We start from the raw sequence: 18,729 nt of genomic DNA, 5'->3' as shown, positions 1-18,729 counted from the left end.
GAATTATGGAACGGATGGAGTAATATATACTCCGTACAAAGCTAGCGTCGCACCCCAGTGACCAAATTCTAGGCTCCTTTGTTTAAGCTTTTGCTGGAGCTTATTTGGCTTCCACGGGCTAGAAGCCACCTGGCTTAAACGTGCGGAATTTCATGCTATTGATTGTATACGTGTTGCTCCAAGGTTTCCATTTTGGGGGAATTTTGTGAGTACATGCTGTTCATTCCATTTTGTATGGGTCAACTGTGGGTGAAATCAATCAATTCATGCTAAATCTTGGGAAAACACACAATTTAATAATTAACATAAGTCCAGGCAATTTGGTATTTTACGTTGAAATCAACTTTTCAGATTAACAACAAACAAGGACCTTTTTCAGACAAACAAGGACATTTCAGACATTCCCCTCTCATCCAGCTGCAGCCACAGTTTCACAATCACTAAACGATCAGCAAATCAGGTTCCAGCTCCAGTCTTACAGCTCCAGCAGAAATATAGCTTCTTCCAGGTCCAGCTAACTTGTTTTCAGCTCCAGCCTAAACAAAGGCAGCCTAGATCTGGCACTGACGACGGTTGACTATGCGTACTGGAATCAACAAGGAAGAAGAAAACGGTCAAACGGTTGACTACGCGTTCACAGCAATACGGAGGAGCACGCCAAAGCAACGATATGAAACCTGAATCATCGCCGGGGTAGTCGGGTCGGGTCTCGCCGCCATTTCTAGCACTACCATTGCAAGTGACCAAAGTCCAAGTGTGAATAGATTCTGGGTGGTCCGTTCCACTCCATTGTCGCCCTGCCGGCCGTTGCACGTTGCAGAGACCGGAGTTCTCTCCCGACACGTCAAACATTTTCTGCAACGCCTTTCTTTCTCTTTCCAATCTGGTCCTGTTATCTGACTAGAATTGTATGTAAAAAAGATGATGCACCTGAACTGGAGTAGCAGAAAATGCCGGTGCTGGAGCGCAGAACAAAATACTGAAGAAAAACACACACATGCAACGCCAAACTCTGTAGTTTATGAAATCCTTTTCATTATGCTGAATTCCAGACACCCGCTGTTTTCTCTCAGTCAGAACACAAAGTCAAATAGTACTACGAGCCACATGCGCATTGATCAATGATAGATGTAACAGCAAATGCAATTCATTGGCTGGACCTATTAACAATCCGTGCACTGCACCACTACCTGGTTCCGGCTAGAAGACCATGTCCACACAGGCATCACAAGTTCAGAACACCAAGGGATCGATCATTCTGACATGCCACTGCCAGCACTCACACGCTACCCAGTTTTACCAGAACAGCTTCCAGATTCAGACGATAGCAACAAAGATTCAAAGAGCCATCGTCCACAAGTGGAGCCCGAAGGATGGAAAACAGCAGCAAATTAACGTATCCATCAGGCAAAGCTGCCGTGTTAAGAGGAACGCCTCGGGTCAGAAGGATTGGAACATGGAAGAGAGCACTTCCACATCCATTAAGCTTAAGAAGATTGAACTTCCACATCCATTAAGCTTTGGAAGATTGCGCTTTCTGATTATCCTCTCCACTTGGGCTTGTCCACACACTAACCGAGACGCCCCGTGCATGATTGCTCTCCATCGCAGGCGCATTTCGCCGATCAAATCTTCCGCAGTGGCTGTTGCTTTCTGATAATATGCGCCTTTTCCTGTGCACAAAATGCTGAATCCAAAAGATATATTCTCTGTTAGTGGTAAGAGTTGAGGGTTTATTTAGTGAAGCCGGTAAGAGAAGTGATGTCAGTTCAAGTAAATTAAGGCATGTTGTAAAGGATTGGGACAAGGATGGCTACAAAAGACCATTTCTGTAGGGTCAGTATTCAGGAAGATTGGGCAATTGACTTGTCAGTAGATTAGATTATACGAGGCAGACGATAGTGAAACACTGAAAACGTCATACTGTCATAGTGTGAACTAGGAAGCTGCTGGTGGAAGTTGTAAAAAATCCAATTTTCTTGACCCCAATTTTCTTTGTGGTGACAACGACAAGGGACAAAACAAAATGGGAGCAAGATCCTCTTCTTTCTTTCATGACTAGACGACCATTGATGCTTTATCCAGCCAGGGCTCAAATTAAAGCTCTGGTTCCCATGCTAGTTTCACCAGAAAATTATGCAGACAATCCATTTCTCCATTGGCCTTGTTCTCGTTCTGCTGATCTCCTTGGCCTCTCCCACCAGTTCGTGCACAGAGCAGGAGAAGGGCTCCCTTCTTCAGTTCCTCGCTGGGCTCTCACAAGACAGTGGCCTTGCCGTCTCATGGAGAAATGGCACAGATTGCTGCGAGTGGGAAGGGATCGCCTGCAGGCAAGATAGGACGGTCACCAATGTCTCGCTGGCTTTAAAGGGCCTTGAGGGGCACATCTACAGTCCCTGGGGATCCTTAGCGGGCTGCAGTACCTTAACCTCTCCCGCAATTTGCTGTCTGGAGGTCTGCCGCTGGAACTGGTATTTTCCGGCAGCATTCTTGTCATTGATGTCAGCTTTAATCGCCTGGACGGAAACCTGCATGAGTTTTCATCTTCAACCCCTGAGCGGCCTCTGCAGGTATTGAACATCTCAAGCAACTTATTTACAGGGCAGTTTCCATCGACTACATGGAAGGTGATGAACAATCTTGTGGCACTCAATGCCAGCAATAACAGCTTCACTGGGAAGATACCAACTCATATCTGCAACAGCTCGCCATCTTTTGCTGTGCTTGAGCTCTGTTTCAACCACTTCAGTGGCAGCATCCCCCCAGGGATTGGTAATTGTTCCATGCTGAAAGTACTCAAGGCTGGCCACAACAACTTAAGTGGGACACTCCCAGAGGAAATCTTCAATGCTACTTCATTGGAGTGCCTCTCTTTTCCTAACAATGCTTTACATGGAGTGCTTGATGGTCCACACATCATCAACCTAAGAAATCTGTCTACCCTTGATCTTGGAGGGAATAGATTCCATGGAATTATCCCAGATTCTGTAGGCGAGCTCAAGAGATTGGAGGAGCTTCACTTGGACCACAACAACATGTCAGGGGAATTACCATCAGCTCTGAGCAACTGCACAAATCTCATAACAATTGACCTCAAGAGCAACAATTTCAGTGGAGAACTTACCAAGGTCAATTTCTCCAACTTGCCCAATCTAAAAACATTAGACCTTCTGTACAACAACTTCACTGGCACAATTCCAGAAAGTATATACTCTTGCAGCACTCAAATTGCATTGCGGCTATCTGGTAACAAATTACACGGGCAGCTTTCACCACGGATAGGTGATCTGAAGTACCTCAGCTTCCTGTCACTAGCTGAAAATTCTTTGAGAAACATCACAAATGCACTTCAGATCCTTAAGAGCTGCAGGAAGCTTACCACCCTTCTTATTGGAGGAAATTTCAAGGGAGAGCTTATGCCAGAGGATGACACACTTGATGGTTTTGAGATTCTTCAGGTTCTTGCCATAAATCGGTGCTCATTGTTGGGAAAAATACCTCATTGGTTATCAAAGATAACAAATTTGCAAATGTTAATTCTATCTGACAATCAACTTACTGGGCCGACACCTGATTGGATCAGCAGCCTAAGATTCCTCTTCCATCTGAAGATATCAAATAACAGCATGACAGGGGAAATTCCGACAGCTTTAACGCAGATGCCGATGCTAACATCAGAGAATACTGCAGCCCAATTGGACCCCAGATTCTTTGAGTTACCAATTTATGACTCATCACAACAATACCGCATACTGATGGCTTTCCCTAAAGTGCTGGATCTAAGCAAAAATAAATTTACTGGTGAGATGCCCCTGGAAATTGGACAGTTAAAAGCCCTTATTTCACTCAATTTCAGCTTCGACAACTTGACAGGACAGATCCCACAATCAATATGCAACCTCACGGACCTTCAGGTGTTAGATTTGTCGAACAACAATCTCACAGGTGGAATCCCATCCGCATTGAATGGGCTGCACTTCCTTTCCATATTCAACATTTCTTACAATGACCTAGAAGGGCCTATTCCATCAGGAGGACAATTTAATACATTTCAGAATTCAAGTTTTGATGGAAATCCTAAGCTGTGTGGCTCTATGCTCTCTCACAAATGTGGCACAGCTTCAATACCCCCGGCCTCCAGAAAAGAACGAGCTAAGATTTTAGCAATTGCATTAGGTGTGTTCTTTGCGAGCATCACTATTCTTTTGTTGCTGGGGCGTTTCCTTGTCTCAATCAGGACAAAGGGTTCTACAGAAAAACATAGAAGGGATGATAATGGAGATGTCGAAGCAACTTCATTTTACTCCAGTTCAGAGCAAACAGTAGTAGTGATGCGAATGCCACAAGGAAAAGGAGAAGAAAATAAACTCAAATTCAGCGATATATTGAGAGCTACAAACAACTTTGATAAGGAGAACATAGTTGGGTGTGGAGGTTATGGATTAGTCTACAAGGCAGAGCTACTTGATGGCTCCAAACTGGCAATAAAAAAGCTCAACGGTGAAATGTGCGTGATGGAAAGGGAGTTCAGTGCAGAGGTTGACACGCTCTCCATGGCAGAACATGAAAATCTTGTACCACTGTGGGGTTACTGCATCCAGGGAAACTTAAGGCTTCTCATATATTCCTACATGGAGAATGGCAGTCTGGATGATTGGCTTCATAACAGGGACGATGATGCTAGCACATTTCTTGACTGGCCAACTCGCCTCAAGATCGCACGAGGGGCAAGCCTGGGCCTATCTTATATCCATGATGTCTGCAAGCCTCAGATTGTCCACCGTGACATCAAATCCAGTAACATCCTACTGGACAAAGAATTTAAAGCTTATGTTGCAGATTTTGGGCTAGCCAGATTAATCCTTCCCAACAAAACTCATGTCACAACTGAGCTGGTTGGTACTATGGGTTACATTCCACCTGAGTATGGGCAAGCATGGGTTGCTACGTTGAGAGGTGATATGTACAGTTTCGGAGTAGTCCTACTTGAGCTTCTCACAGGAAGGCGGCCTGTTCCAGTTCTGTCTACGTCAAAAGAACTTATCCCATGGGTTCTACAGATGAGGTCCGAGAAAAAGCAGATTGAAGTCCTGGATCCAACGCTTCGAGGAACAGGATATGATGAGAAAATGCTGAAGGTGCTCGAAGCCGCTTGCGAGTGTGTTGACAATAATCAATTCAGGAGGCCAACTATCATGGAAGTGGTCTCCTGCCTGGCAAGTATAGACAATAACCTGGAGACTAAAAACAGCCAAGATATGATGGATTGTACATCATAGATAATTTTGTACTTCCGGCGGACAGAGTAGACGTAGTTTTCCCAGCTTTACTAGAAGTACTAGTATTTCTTACTAGTCTTACAGCGCCTCACAGATTGTCATTTTGAGCTTTACGTACATTTCTTAGGAAAGCAGTTTTCTAAATCCATCTTCCTTTTCAATGTTTCTTGAAGTATCATGTATGCTCATGCTTCCCAAGCGTGGGAAGAAGTGTAAACAAGTGAGATGATTGCCTTGTTTCACAGTGAAAGAGTGTGGAAGGGTTTCAATTCAAGTACAGATACTATGGGTATGTTTGGTTTGTGACTATAGTTGGCAAACAGCACAACAGGTCCACTCTGTTGACTATTCTGATATTCTCAAAAGAAAAAAAGGGTCCACTTTGTTTTACCAAGTAAAGTACTCACTCCGTTTTTAAATACAAAACAGCGACAAGTATTTAGAAACGGAGGGAGTACCTCTTTATTCACTCGATATAAGGATTACATCGTGCAAGAGAAGAGGTACAAAACGCTCAGGAGTTTCTAGCCAAATCCGAGGAGGAGAGCACCTAGCTGATTGCGCTAATTCATGAGCCACCTCGTTAGCCTCACTGGGACAGTGGACAAAAAAGATTCTCGGACAATCAGAAGCAAGATAAAAACAATCATCGTAAACCGCAGCACCAAGACCTGCAGATCTACCTCCTTGATTCATAGCCTCGATCACTTCCATACTATCTGAATTGACGAGAAGATGATTGCATCCCGCCGTATGCGCTAGTTCCAAACCCAGCCGGAGAGCCATAGCTTCGGCTACCGAAACTATGGGACAACAAGTGATCCGCTGATTAGCAGCTGCCACAAACTCACCCTTAGGGCATGTACAATGATTGATAAGACTGTCTTATCTTCGGTGTTCCACGTCATTTAGAAAAATCAACAAAAACATGTTCCACAATGGGCTATCTCTTGATGTTATATCTTAGAATTAATGATTAGATGAATAAAATTAACTAGATAAATGCTAAGAAAAGGCAAAATCCAGTACAATGGGAAATTTGCCTTATCTTTGTCTTATCATTCTTGTGAAGAGATCATCTCTTAATTAAGAGAAGGCTTGTACCTTTTCTTCATTTTTCTCCCTTCCACGTCAGATTTTATCTTATGTGACATCGATAAGAAAAGACTGACGTCATCCCATTGTACATGTCCTAATGGTTACGAAGAATAGCACCAGTAGTCCCGTAAGGGTCCACTCTGTTGACACGCTACCTTCCCCTCTAGTTGACACACTACCGGCTTAAGTCCCCTAAAAAAAAAACTAGCGGCTTAAGTCCCCTAAAACAAAACTACCAGCTTAAGTTCGCTCAAAAAAAAAATGCCGGCTTAAGCAGGACTACTGGGATGATTTTTTTTCTTTTAAGAATATACTTTTTTTAGAGGAAATATACTTGGATGATGTTTTGCTCCACCTACAGGCTACACAGTTTGTATTCCAAGATAAGATGGGCCAAGATCAAGGGTACCTTGCCTAGGTTTTGATGGACCTTCTGAATCTAAGCTGAGTAAAGTTAATTCCACCTACAGTCAAAACTTTCTGAATCTTGTATTGCATAAAGGACTACCAAATGTTAATATGAAATTTTTGTGCTAGTTAATAACAATAATAATAATTTGTATGAATTCTGAATCTAAGCTGTTGATACATAGATGGATAAAAAGAGCTACAATTCTTTTTTTAGGAATCGAAAGCTTTATTACCCGGTATCTGCATCCAGGATTCTTTGATGCAAAGTCTTTATAATCCAAAGTCTTTGATGCAACTTTTCCGCGACAACAAAAAGATGCAATACCAATTCTGAATCAGACGGACCGCCAGCCACTTGCTGTTTTTATTTCAGCCACACGCACGCTGATCAATGATAGGGTGCAGCTCCACCTACTAAAGAGCATTAAAACAAATTCGAGCATCATTCAAAAGCAAAAATAATACTATACACAAACTGACTTTTGATCATTAGCAGCAATTATTCAGCTCAAGTGGTACCAGCTAGCTGGTTCCGTTCTGAATACACATACACACAAGCATCGGAAGTCCAGCAAGAAATGAACAAATCGTTCTGCCAACTGCCAGAACTCACACGCTACCCAGTTTTACCAGAACCCCTTCCAGATTCAGAGTTTCAGATGATAACCAAAAAGAGGTCACGGTCCATGGTCCACAATAGTGCGCCAGTGGAGCCAGGATAACAGAAAACGGCAGCAAACGTATCCATCAGACAAAGCCCGCGTGCTAAGGAGAAGTAAACGCCTCGGGTCAGAGAGATGGAAGAGCGCACACAGATCACAAGGTCACCCACCCACCACGTCCATTAAGCTTAGAAGAAGGTTGCACTCCTTCTTGCCCTCCACTTGGCCTTGTGTACACACTGGCTGAGCCGATGATCGCTCTCGACCTGATGCGCCTTTCGCCATGATTGCCGTGTACTTATTTCGCCCATCGGATCGTTGCAAATATCTTCAGTGACTCTTTATTTTCCTGAAAGCATCTCTTTTCCTGTTCACAAAAGGGTGCATCAAGTGGTAATTTTTTTGTCAGTGTTAGTGGGATGATATGGGATTTGTTTAGTGAAGCCGGTAAGAGAAGCTGACATCAGGTAAGTAAATTAAGGGGTGTTGTGCTGTAAGAAATAAGTAAGAATTGAGTCAAGCAAGCACGACTACAAAAGCAATTTTTGTGTACGGTAGGTACATTAGATTATATCATGTGCAGCGAAACACTGAAACATCATACTATCATAATGTGAACTAGGAAGCCTCTGGTGACCAGGTGGCAGTTGTGTTAAATCCAATTTTCTTCGTGGTGACAGCGACTACAAGGGACAAAACAAAATGGGAGCCAAATCTGCTCTTTTCTTCCCCGTCATGCTCTTTCATGACTAGACCACCATTGATGATTTATCCAATCAGGGCACAACATAAGCCCTGGCTCCCATACTAGTTTCACCAAGGAACCATGCAGACACTCCATTTTTCCAACAAAACATACAGCAAGAAATTGCACATACCTTCCGTTGGCCTAGCTCTCGTTCTGCTGATCTCCTTGGCTTCTCCTACCAGTTCCTGCACGGAGCAGGAGAAGGGCTCCCTCCTCCAGTTCCTCGCCGGGCTCTCAAAGGATGGTGACCTCGCTGCATCCTGGCAGGATGGCACAGATTGCTGCGACTGGGAAGGGATCGCCTGCAGGCAAGATAAGACAGTCACCGATGTCTTGCTGGCTTCAAAGGGACTTGAGGGGCACATCTCAGAGTCCCTTGGGAACCTCACCAGGCTCCAGCACCTTAACCTCTCCCACAACTCCTTGTCCGGTGGTCTGCCGCTGGAATTGGTGTCTTCCAGCAGCATCCTTGTCATTGACGTCAGCTTTAACCAGCTCAATGGAACACTCCTTGAGCTGCCATCTTCAACCCCTGCCCGGCCTCTGCAGGTACTAAATGTCTCAAGCAATTTATTTGCAGGACAGTTTCCATCAACCACATGGAAAGCAATGGAGAATCTTATCACACTCAATGCCAGCAATAACAGCTTTTCTGGACCGATACCAACTGAATTCTGCAACAGCTCGCAATTCTTCACTGTGCTTGACCTTTGTCTCAACAAATTCAATGGCAGCATTCCCCCAGGGCTTGGTGATTGCTCCATGCTGAGAGTGCTCAAGGCCGGCTATAACAACCTCAGTGGAAAACTCCCGGATGAACTCTTTAATGCTACTTCATTGGAATACCTGTCTTTTCCTAACAATCATTTACATGGAGTGCTTGATGACACACACATAATCGACCTCAGAAATCTTGTAACCCTTGATCTTGGAGGGAACAACTTCAGTGGCAAGCTTCCAGATTATATAGGTCAGCTCAAGAAATTGGAGGAGTTCCATTTGGACCGCAACATGATGTCAGGGGAGCTGCCATCTTCTCTGAGCAACTGCACAAATCTCATAACAATTGACCTCAAGAACAACCAGTTCACTGGAGAACTCACCAAGGTCAATTTCTCCAACCTGACCAATTTAAAAACTTTAGATCTTTGGTCAAACAACTTCATCGGTACAGTTCCAGAAAGCATGTACTCATGCAGCAATCTGACTGCACTGCGTCTATCTAACAACAGCTTACATGGGCAGCTCTCATCGAGAATAGGCAATCTGAAGTATCTGTCCTTCTTGTCACTTGGTAAAAACAATTTCACAAACATCACAAATGCACTTCAGATCCTTAAGAGCAGTAAGAAACTTACCACCCTACTTATTGGGCACAACTTCCAGGGAGAAATCCTGCCACAGGATGAAACTATTGGTGGTTTTGAGAATCTTCAGGTTTTGGACATTGAAGGTTGCAACTTTACCGGGAAAATACCCCTATGGATATCAAGGGTCACAAATTTGGAGATGTTACTTTTAAATAGCAACCAGCTCACTGGATCAATACCAGAATGGATCAATTCCTTAAGCAATCTCTTCTTTGTGGATGTGTCAGACAACAGTCTTACAGGAGAAATCCCGTTAACCCTGATGGAGATGCCAATGTTAAAATCAACTGAGAATGCAATTAATTTGGACCCAAGGGTCTTTGAGTTGCCTGTTTATAATGGTCCATCACTTCAATACCGTGTGCTTACATCTTTCCCAACAGTGTTGAATCTAAGCAAGAACAACTTCACGGGTTTGATTCCCCCGGAGATTGGTCAGTTGAAAGTGCTTGCTGTACTTGATTTCAGCTTCAACAAGTTATCTGGACAGATCCCAAGATCGATTTGCAACCTAACAAACTTGCAGGTGCTAGATTTGTCCAGCAACAATCTGACAGGTAGTATCCCAGCTGCATTGAACAGTCTGCACTTCCTTTCAGCATTCAACATTTCAAACAATGACCTAGAAGGGCCAATTCCATCTGGAGGACAATTTCATACATTTGAGAACTCTAGTTTCGATGGGAATCCAAAGCTGTGTGGTTCTATGCTCACTCACAAATGTGGTTCAACCTCAATACCTACATCCTCCACAAAACGAGATAAGGTTGTTTTTGCAATTGCATTTAGCGTGTTGTTTGGAGGCATCACTATTCTTTTGTTGCTGGGGTGTCTCATTGTCTCAGTCAGGATGAAGGGTTTTACAGCAAAAAATAGAAGAGAGAATAATGGAGATGTTGAGGCAACTTCATCCTACTCCAGTTCAGAGCAAATATTAGTGGTGACGTGGTTGCCACAAGGCAAGGGAGAAGAAAACAAGCTAAACTTCACCGACATTTTGAGAGCAACGGACAACTTTGATAAGGAGAACATCATTGGATCTGGAGGTTATGGATTAGTCTACAAGGCAGATCTACCTGATGGATCCAAACTGGCAATCAAAAAGCTCCATGGTGAAATGTGTCTGATGGAAAGGGAGTTCAGTGCAGAGGTTGATGCACTCTCCATGGCACGACATGAAAATCTTGTACCACTGTGGGGTTACTGCATCCAGGGAAACTCAAGGTTCCTCATATATTCCTACATGGAGAATGGCAGCCTGGATGATTGGCTTCATAACAGGGATGACGATGCTACCTCATTTCTTGACTGGCCAATAAGGCTCAAGATCGCACAAGGAGCAAGCATGGGCCTTTCTTATATCCATGATGTTTGCAAGCCTCATATTGTCCACCGTGACATCAAATCCAGTAACATCCTGCTGGACAAAGAATTTAAAGCTTATGTTGCAGATTTTGGACTAGCCAGATTGATCCTTCCTAACAAAACTCACGTCACAACTGAGCTGGTTGGCACTATGGGTTACATTCCTCCTGAGTATGGGCAAGCATGGGTTTCAACGTTGAGAGGTGATATGTACAGTTTCGGAGTAGTCCTGCTTGAGCTGCTCACAGGAAGGCGACCTGTTCCAGTCCTGTCTACATCAAAAGAACTTGTCCCATGGGTTCTACAGATGAGGTCTGAGGGAAAGCAGATTGAGGTCCTGGATCCAAAACTTCAAGGAACAGGGTACGAAGAGCAAATGCTAAAGGTTCTTGAAGCCGCCTGCAAGTGCGTTGACAATGATCAATTCAGGAGGCCAACTATCATGGAAGTAGTCTCCTGCCTGGCCAATATAGAGGGTGATTTGCAGACACAAAAATTGGCCAAGACAGGCTGAATTGCACATCATAGTACTCTTGTATTTTCGGTGCACGTAGTAGATGTAGTTTTCACAGCTTCTTAGAAGTAGTATTTCTGACTAGCCTTACATTTCAATTTGTACAGCGCACCTAACAGATAGTCATTCTGAACTTGACATACTTAGTTAGGAAACCTTTTTTCTAAATTCATCTTCTTTTCGGATGTATCTCAAAGTATTGTGTATGGTCAAGCTTCGCAAGCATGGGACAAAGAATAAACAAGTGAAATGATTGCTTTGTTTTCTCAGTAAAAGAGTAAAGTTGGTTTCCATTCAAGTGCAGATACTATTTGCTGTTCAGCTGTTTGCTTTGGATTAACGGGTTTACTAGAAACCACCGGAAATTTGGATCTGTAGATACTACAGATGTTTGGTCCAAACAAATAACTGAACGCATACAAATCAAATATGATGTTTGGAATATCTGTAGATCGCTGTGCATAACAGTACAGAGAGGATTGGCGATCAGAAGCGCCTACCATGTTCAATGATTCCTGCTGTCAAGAAACCATGGACCTGCATTGCAGCATGCAGAACTGCCCATAGGCATATACAAAGTACAGACACATGGCATAAAGCGCTCTAAGCATGATGGATGCACAGTCCAGAGCTCCATTATTGTCACGGTCGCCATCCGTATTTCACCGAACAGCCTGAGCGCACCGCGCTGTTGCAGAGACCGCGGCATGGTGCCATGGCAGCTCCGCAAGGTATTGTGTCTGAGACATTGTCATCCGGCACGCACTAAGGTGGAAACGCTAGTGGATCCTATGACGCAGCGTACTGCGTATGTATGGTGTCAGGAGAGGAGGAGGCACTTTCAATGAGAGCAGTGGAAATGCAGCTCGTCGTGACTTGGGAAGGATGGCGATAGAGCGGAAGAAGCAAAGGCTGTGGGAAATCCATGGAGAGGAGCTTCAACAGTCTGGGCTCGGACATGGCCATTTTCAAGATGCGCTTTTTGAGGCCGTATCAAAGTCCATCCCGTATCTATGGTTGAATGAGTCTATCCCCTTTGTTCTTTTTAACTCAACGTCCCCAGCAATCCACAACACCATAGGCAACATGGCAAAACCAAAAAAGAATATATTTGATAACTAGAGTTAGTATTTGACCAGGATATGTTTGAAACATTATGTAGTTTTTTCCCAAAAGAAACAAATAATTTCCCAAAAAAGATGTTATACAATGCAACACTGAAGATAAAAGTTCAGCAATCCAAGAAACCTGCAGTAGACAATTTGTAAACCGCACACACTGCAGGAGACCATGACTGCAACTTTTTGAAGAATATATGGCCTTCTCAGAATAATCTTTCCATGTACTATCCTGTCCACCAAAGGATGCATCATGAAATGATATTTATTTTCAGTATTAGTGGGAAGATGTAAGAGTTATTTAATTAATGAAGCTGGTAAGAGAAGTGGTGTCAGGTTAAGTAAATTAAGGAATGCTGCATGAAATAGGTAAGGATTGAGTCAACGGTGTCTCTGAAAGCAATTTTAAGGCTAGCAATTGACTTTTCAGAAGATTATAGCAGACATACAATAGTGACACTCAAACGTCAGTATGAACTAGGAAGCTGCTGGTGGACTGGTGGCAGTTCTGTAAAATTTAACTTTGTTAGCCACAATTTTCCTTTGTGGTGGCTACGACTACAAGAGATAAAACAAAATGGCAGCAAGATATGACTTAGTCAAGCATTGATGCTTTATCCAGTCAGGGCACAACTCAAGCTCGAGTTTCCATGTTAGTTTCACCAGAAAACCTTGCAGACACTCCATTTTTCCATCCAGACAGACCACAAGAAATTGAGCATGCCTTCCCTTGGCCTCGTTCTTGTGCTGCTGATCTCCTTTGCCTCTCGTACAGTTCCTGCACACCACAGGAGAAGGGTTTCCTTCTCCAGTTCATCAATGGCCTCTCACATGACGGTGGCCTCGCCACCTCATGGCAAGATGTCACGGATTGCTGCAAGTGGGAAGGGATCACCTGCAGGCAGGCTAATACAGTCACCGATGTCTTGCTGGTTTCAAAAGGCCTTGAGGGGTACATCTCAGAGTCTCTTGGGAACCTCACCGGACTGAAGCACCTTAACCTCTCTCACAACTTGCTGTCCGGTGGCCTGCCACTGGGATTGGTGTCATCTCACAGCATCACCGTCCTTGATGTCAGTTTTAACCTCCTCAATGGAGCACTGCAAGAGCTGCCGACTTCAATCTCTGCCCAGCCTCTGCAGGTACTGAAGATCTCAAGCAACTTATTTACAGGAGAATTCCCGTCCACCATATGGAAAGCAATGGAGAATTTGATCTTACTCAATGCCAGCAACAACAGCTTCTCTGGGTCAATACCAACTGTGATATGGACATGCTAACCATGGATACGACCATTAGAACTCTAATTGTTGGTGTCTCTAATAATTATAATCAGGTGAATTCAATTACAAAATGTTTTCAATATGTTACTTGCAAAGAGGCGGAGCTAGTATCTTGTGTAATCTTATTATGTAGGCATCTTATTGAACTTTACAAGTCCAAAGTGAAGATGAAGTGTTATAGCCTGCAAAGGGAGATTCAAAGTGAAGCCTATCAAGTCTACTTTCCAACAAATCAAACGGCACATGATTCGGAGCTTGCTAGAGAAAGATATCACGAATTAAAGTTGAATCCGATTCGGGTCCGAGCTGTCAGGAGACCCGAATTTGTTTTAATCACCCAGGCCGCATCCGGAGTCCAAATCAAGCAAACAAGTACTTGTTGGAAAGGTAATTACAAGACCTTTCCAACGGATCTGGCCCCATCAAGAGATTCGACTCGTGCTGACCGTGACGGACAAAACAAGCTGACGGATCTGTTTTTCTGTTTCCTAAAGAGTTGTAGTTTGTTAGGAAAGTTAGAGATAGAGTTGGATTTCGGCCTCCTTACTCAAGGTGGACGAAAATATCTCTCCCTCCTCCTTTATATACCCCATGAGCAACCCCTAAGGAGCCTTGGGTTTTGTTTAGTTAAAAGTTAGCCATCGCTACTACTTCGTGTAATCGCGTGTGTCGGTTAGACCACCTGTTTTACCGCTTTCGGAACCCCAACTTATCGTCTCGTTGAGACATTGGTTTGATATAGTATATTCGCAATTTTAGATTGCATCCGCTATTTATCTTGTTCTTGCTTGTTCTTCGATTGCTTGCAGGAACAAAGACCTTCGTGGTCAGGTTGATCGTGCCCCCGCGTGATCAATAACCCTTTGGAGTTGGTGTATCGATTGCTAAGGCGCTGCCTCCTAGGCCGTAGTCGGATCGTCAACGTCACCTCCTACCCAAATCGAGAGTTACCAATCTCATCGAAAGATCGGGCCACCCGCACCCGTATCAAACTGACTTCTGTAACAGCTCGCCCTCCTTCACTGTGCTTGACCTCTGTTTGAATAAATTCAGTGGCAGCATCCCCCCAGGGATTGGCGATTGCTCCAAGCTGAAAGTACTCAGGGCTGGGTACAACAACCTCAGTGGAACAATCCCAGATGAACTCTTCAATACTACCTTGTTGGAATACCTGTCTTTTCCTAACAATAATTTACATGGAGCTCTTGGGGAAGCACGCATAATCAACTTAAGCTATCTCGAAACCCTTGATCTTGGAGGTAACAAATTCAATGGCGAGATTCCAGATTCTATTGGCCAGCTCAAGAAATTGAAGGAGTTCCATTTGAACAACAACAAAATGTCAGGTGAGTTGCCATCAGCTCTGAGCAATTGCACAAATCTGATAACAATTGACCTCAAGAGCAACAATTTTAGTGGAGAACTTACCAAGGTCAATTTCTCCAAGCTTCCTAATCTAAAAACTTTAGATCTTTATTTCAACAACTTCAACGGCATAGTTCCAGAAAGCATATACTCTTGCAGCAATCTGACTGCACTGCGGCTAGCTGGCAACAAATTACATGGGCAGCTTTCCCCACAAATAGGCAACCTGAAGGACCTCACCTTCATGTCACTTTCACACAACTCTTTCCAAAACATCACAAATGCACTTCACATCCTTCAGAGTTGCAGGAAACTTACCACCCTGCTTATCGCGTTCAATTTCATAGGAGAGACCATACCAGAGGATGAAAATTTTGACGGTTTAGAGAATCTTCAGGTTTTGGGTATGGAAGGATGCCAGTTGTTTGGACAAATACCTCTTTGGATATCGAAGCTAGTAAATTTAGAGGTGTTAATCTTGTCAAGCAATCAACTCATTGGATCAATACCAGCATGGATCGAAAACCTAGGCAAACTCTTCTATCTAGACATATCAAACAACAGTCTCATGGCAGTAATTCCAACAGAAATGATGGATATGGCAATGCTAAATTCAAACAAGACTGAAGTGCATTTAGACGCAAGGTTCTTTGAGCTACCTGTTTATGCAGGTCCATCACTTCAATACCGTGTGCCTATTGCTCTGCGAAAACTGCTGAATCTAAGCAAGAATAAACTCACTGGTGAGATCCCCTTGGAGATCGGTCAGTTGAAAGCCCTCCTTGCACTCAATTTCAGCTACAACCGCTTGACAGGACAGATCCCACAATCAATTTGCAATCTCACAAACCTGCAGGTGCTAGATTTATCCAGCAACAATCTCACAGGTACGATCCCAGGTGCATTGAATAGCCTGTACTTCCTTTCAGCATTCAACGTTTCAAACAATGGCTTAGAAGGGCCAATTCCATCCGGAGGCCAGTTTAATGCATTTCAGAATAGTAGTTTCGATGGGAATCCTAAGCTGTGTGGCTCTACGCTCCCTCACAAATGCAGTTCAGCTCCAATACCTCTACGCTCCACAAAACACCGAAAATAAGGCCATTTTCGCTATTGCATTTGGTGTGTTCTTTGGGGGCATCGCTATTCCTTTGTTGCTGGGGTGTCTCCTTCTCTTAATCAGGAAGAATGGTTTTACAACAAAAAACAGAAGGGGGGAGAGCGGAGATGTCGAAGAAACTTCATTCTACTCCAGATCAGAGCAAACATTAGTACTGATGCGGATGCCACATGGTAAGGGAGAAGAAAACAAGCTCAAATTCACTGACATTTTGAAAGCTACAAACAACTTTGATAAGGAAAACATCATTGGATGTGGAGGTTATGGATTAGTCTACAAAGCAGAGCTACCTGATGGCTCCAAGCTAGCAATCAAAAAGCTCAACGGCGAAATTTGTCTGATGGAAAGGGAGTTCAGTGCAGAGGTTGATGCACTCTCCATGGCACCACATGAAAATCTTGTACCACTCTTGGGTTACAGCATCCAGGGAAACTCGAGGCTCCTCATATATTCCTACATGGAGAATGGCAGCCTGGATGATTGGCTTCATAACAGGGATGATAATGCTAGCTCATTTCTTGACTGGCCGACTCGGCTCAAGATCGCACAAGGAACAAGCCTGGGCATTTCTTATATCCATGATGTCTGCAACCCTCAAATTGTCCACCGCAACATCAAATCCAGTAAATCCTCCTGGACAAAGAATTTAAAGCTTATGTTGCAGATTTTGGGCTAGCCAGATTGGTCCTTCCCAACAAAACTCATGTCACAACTGAGCTGGTCGGTACTACAGGTTACATTCCACCCGAGTATGGGCAAGCATGGGTTGCTACACTGAGAGGCGATATGTACAGTTTAGGTGTAGTCCTGCTTGAGCTGCTCACGGGAATGCGGCCTCTTCCAGTCCTTTCTAAATCAAAAGAACTTGTCCCATGGGTGCTGGACATGAGGTCTCAGGGAAAGCTGGTTGAGGTCCTGGATCCAACACTTCGAGGCACAGGATACGAAGACCAAATGCTGAAGATGCTTGAAGCCGCTTGCAAATGTATCGACCACAATCAATTCATGAGGCCGACTATCATGGAAGTAGTCTCCTGCCTGGCCAGTATAGACGCTGACTCACAGATGCAAAATGCCAAAGAATAGCCAAGATACAATGAACTACACATGAGAGATAATCTTGTATTTCCGTGTGGGATGTACTTGTACTTTTCCTACTACTTCTGATGATCGCACAGTTTGTTTTGTAGAGCCGAACAGATATCCCTTTTTAGCTTTACGAACTTCTTTAAGGAAAGATTTTTGTAAAAATGCATCTTCCTTCAGATGTTTCTTGAATTCCTATATACTCCTATATACTTAAGTTTCAAGCATGGAAAAAGGTATCAACGTATGAACTGGTTGTCCTTTTTTCTCATTGAAAGATCGAAAATGCTTTCCACTCAAGTGCAGATACTGTGTGAAGTCAGCTGTTTGTTTCCGGTCAACCGATTTTATAGACCACGCCGGAGTTGGACGAGAATTAGCGAGCTACCACAAATGTTTCATGTTTGTTCAGACCAAGCATCCAATGGAACGGAATAAGAAAACAGAGAATGCAATACGCCTACCATGTCTGGAATGCGAATAACTCAGCATGGATGCACAACAGTACGCAGATACTAGCAGAAGACGAGAGGAAGGAATGGGCGATCAGAAGAAGCACTAACCACGTGGAACGATTCGCGCGGTGCAGAGACCACGGACGTCCTTGCATTTGCAGCACGCAGCAGAGCCACCCTCGAATTGGCCTGGGTCGGCATTCCGCCGAACAGCCTGAGTGCTGCCGACACAGCAGCGTGGGGCGCGGTGGCCCTCCATGGTCGCTGCAGGCATTGCATCGGAAAGACAGTCGCCGGCCCGCGCTTGGGCTGAAGCAGTGACGCGGCAGAGAATGAGGCACTCTCCGGCTTGTCGGGACTGATGGCGATGGAGCGGCGGAAGCAGAGACCGGGGGAAGAGGCTTCTCTGTCTTTTTTTTTTTTTGAGGGGAAGAGGCCTCTCTGTCTATTGGGCTTGGTTATGTCATGGCCATTTCGTGCTAGGGTCCCTTTTGGGCCGCGTAGAAAGCCCATTCTTACTGGGCTGTAGAACTAGTCCATTCTGTTCTTCTCAAACGTATATTCTCAACAACAAAATAACAGGTCATCCGCATCATCATTTTTTAAAGCATCTGCAGCAATACAGATAATCAATGCAATATTGGATGATTAGAGTCATCTTTGAAGAAACAGTAACTTTTCACCCAAAAGGAACAAATATATGTCCCCTAAATAATGGTTCGGCAATCCAACAAAGGCGACCTTCAGTAAACAAACTGGAAAATCACACATACCGCACGAGATTAACACTGCAATTTTTTGAAAAATATATAAGTTCCACATATCGAATAAAATGTCTTTCTCGACACAGCAGCA

At 44.0% G+C, this 18,729-nt stretch overlaps 2 protein-coding genes and 2 pseudogenes across 4 annotated transcripts; 3 read left to right on the top strand and 1 right to left on the bottom strand.

Moving 5' to 3' along the window:
- Window positions 1-2,048: 2,048 nt before the first annotated feature.
- Window positions 2,049-5,571, top strand: LOC100831741 (annotated as a pseudogene).
- Window positions 5,572-7,233: 1,662 nt separating this feature from the next.
- LOC106866519 lies at window positions 7,234-18,709 on the bottom strand. 2 transcript variants are annotated; one of them, XM_014900879.2, is made up of 3 exons: window positions 17,983-18,709; window positions 12,696-12,797; window positions 7,234-7,817 (listed from the first exon to the last, which is right to left on the bottom strand). In XM_014900879.2, the coding sequence occupies exons 1-3, from the start codon at window positions 18,385-18,387 to the stop codon at window positions 7,749-7,751; spliced, it is 576 nt and encodes a 191-aa protein (XP_014756365.1). In that variant the 5' UTR covers window positions 18,388-18,709; the 3' UTR covers window positions 7,234-7,748. The 2 variants fall into 2 exon arrangements, 1 of the variants encoding a protein (XP_014756365.1); XR_001406913.2 differs by lacking the exon at window positions 12,696-12,797.
- Window positions 8,193-11,722, top strand: LOC106866518 (tyrosine-sulfated glycopeptide receptor 1). 2 transcript variants are annotated; one of them, XM_024461555.1, is made up of 2 exons: window positions 8,611-8,747; window positions 8,933-11,722. In XM_024461555.1, the coding sequence occupies exons 1-2, from the start codon at window positions 8,698-8,700 to the stop codon at window positions 11,445-11,447; spliced, it is 2,565 nt and encodes an 854-aa protein (XP_024317323.1). In that variant the 5' UTR covers window positions 8,611-8,697; the 3' UTR covers window positions 11,448-11,722. The 2 variants fall into 2 exon arrangements, with proteins under 2 accessions (XP_014756364.1, XP_024317323.1); XM_014900878.2 differs by having other exon boundaries at window positions 8,193-11,722.
- Window positions 13,230-17,451, top strand: LOC100830828 (annotated as a pseudogene).
- Window positions 18,710-18,729: the final 20 nt, after the last annotated feature.

The sequence above is a fragment of the Brachypodium distachyon genome, chromosome 3, assembly GCF_000005505.3.
Source record: "Brachypodium distachyon strain Bd21 chromosome 3, Brachypodium_distachyon_v3.0, whole genome shotgun sequence".
In the NCBI taxonomy this organism is placed as follows: Eukaryota; Viridiplantae; Streptophyta; class Magnoliopsida; order Poales; family Poaceae; genus Brachypodium; species Brachypodium distachyon.
The sequence above is the reverse complement of the archived record's forward strand: the minus strand, read 5'-3'. Positions and strand labels throughout refer to the sequence as shown.

Excerpts from the sequence above, each read along its gene's own strand:
- LOC106866518 (XM_014900878.2), top strand. The coding sequence starts at position 8,277 with ATGCAGACACTCCATTTTTCCAACAAAACATACAGCAAGAAATTGCAC.
- LOC106866519 (XM_014900879.2), bottom strand. The coding sequence starts at position 18,387 with ATGGGCTTTCTACGCGGCCCAAAAGGGACCCTAGCACGAAATGGCCAT. Across the intron at positions 12,798-17,982 it reads CGCGCGAATCGTTCCACGTG|GATAGTACATGGAAAGATTA; the intron begins GTTAGTGCTTCT and ends TTTGGTGGACAG. Across the intron at positions 7,818-12,695 it reads TTACAAATTGTCTACTGCAG|GAAAAGAGATGCTTTCAGGA; the intron begins GTTTCTTGGATT and ends TTTTGTGAACAG.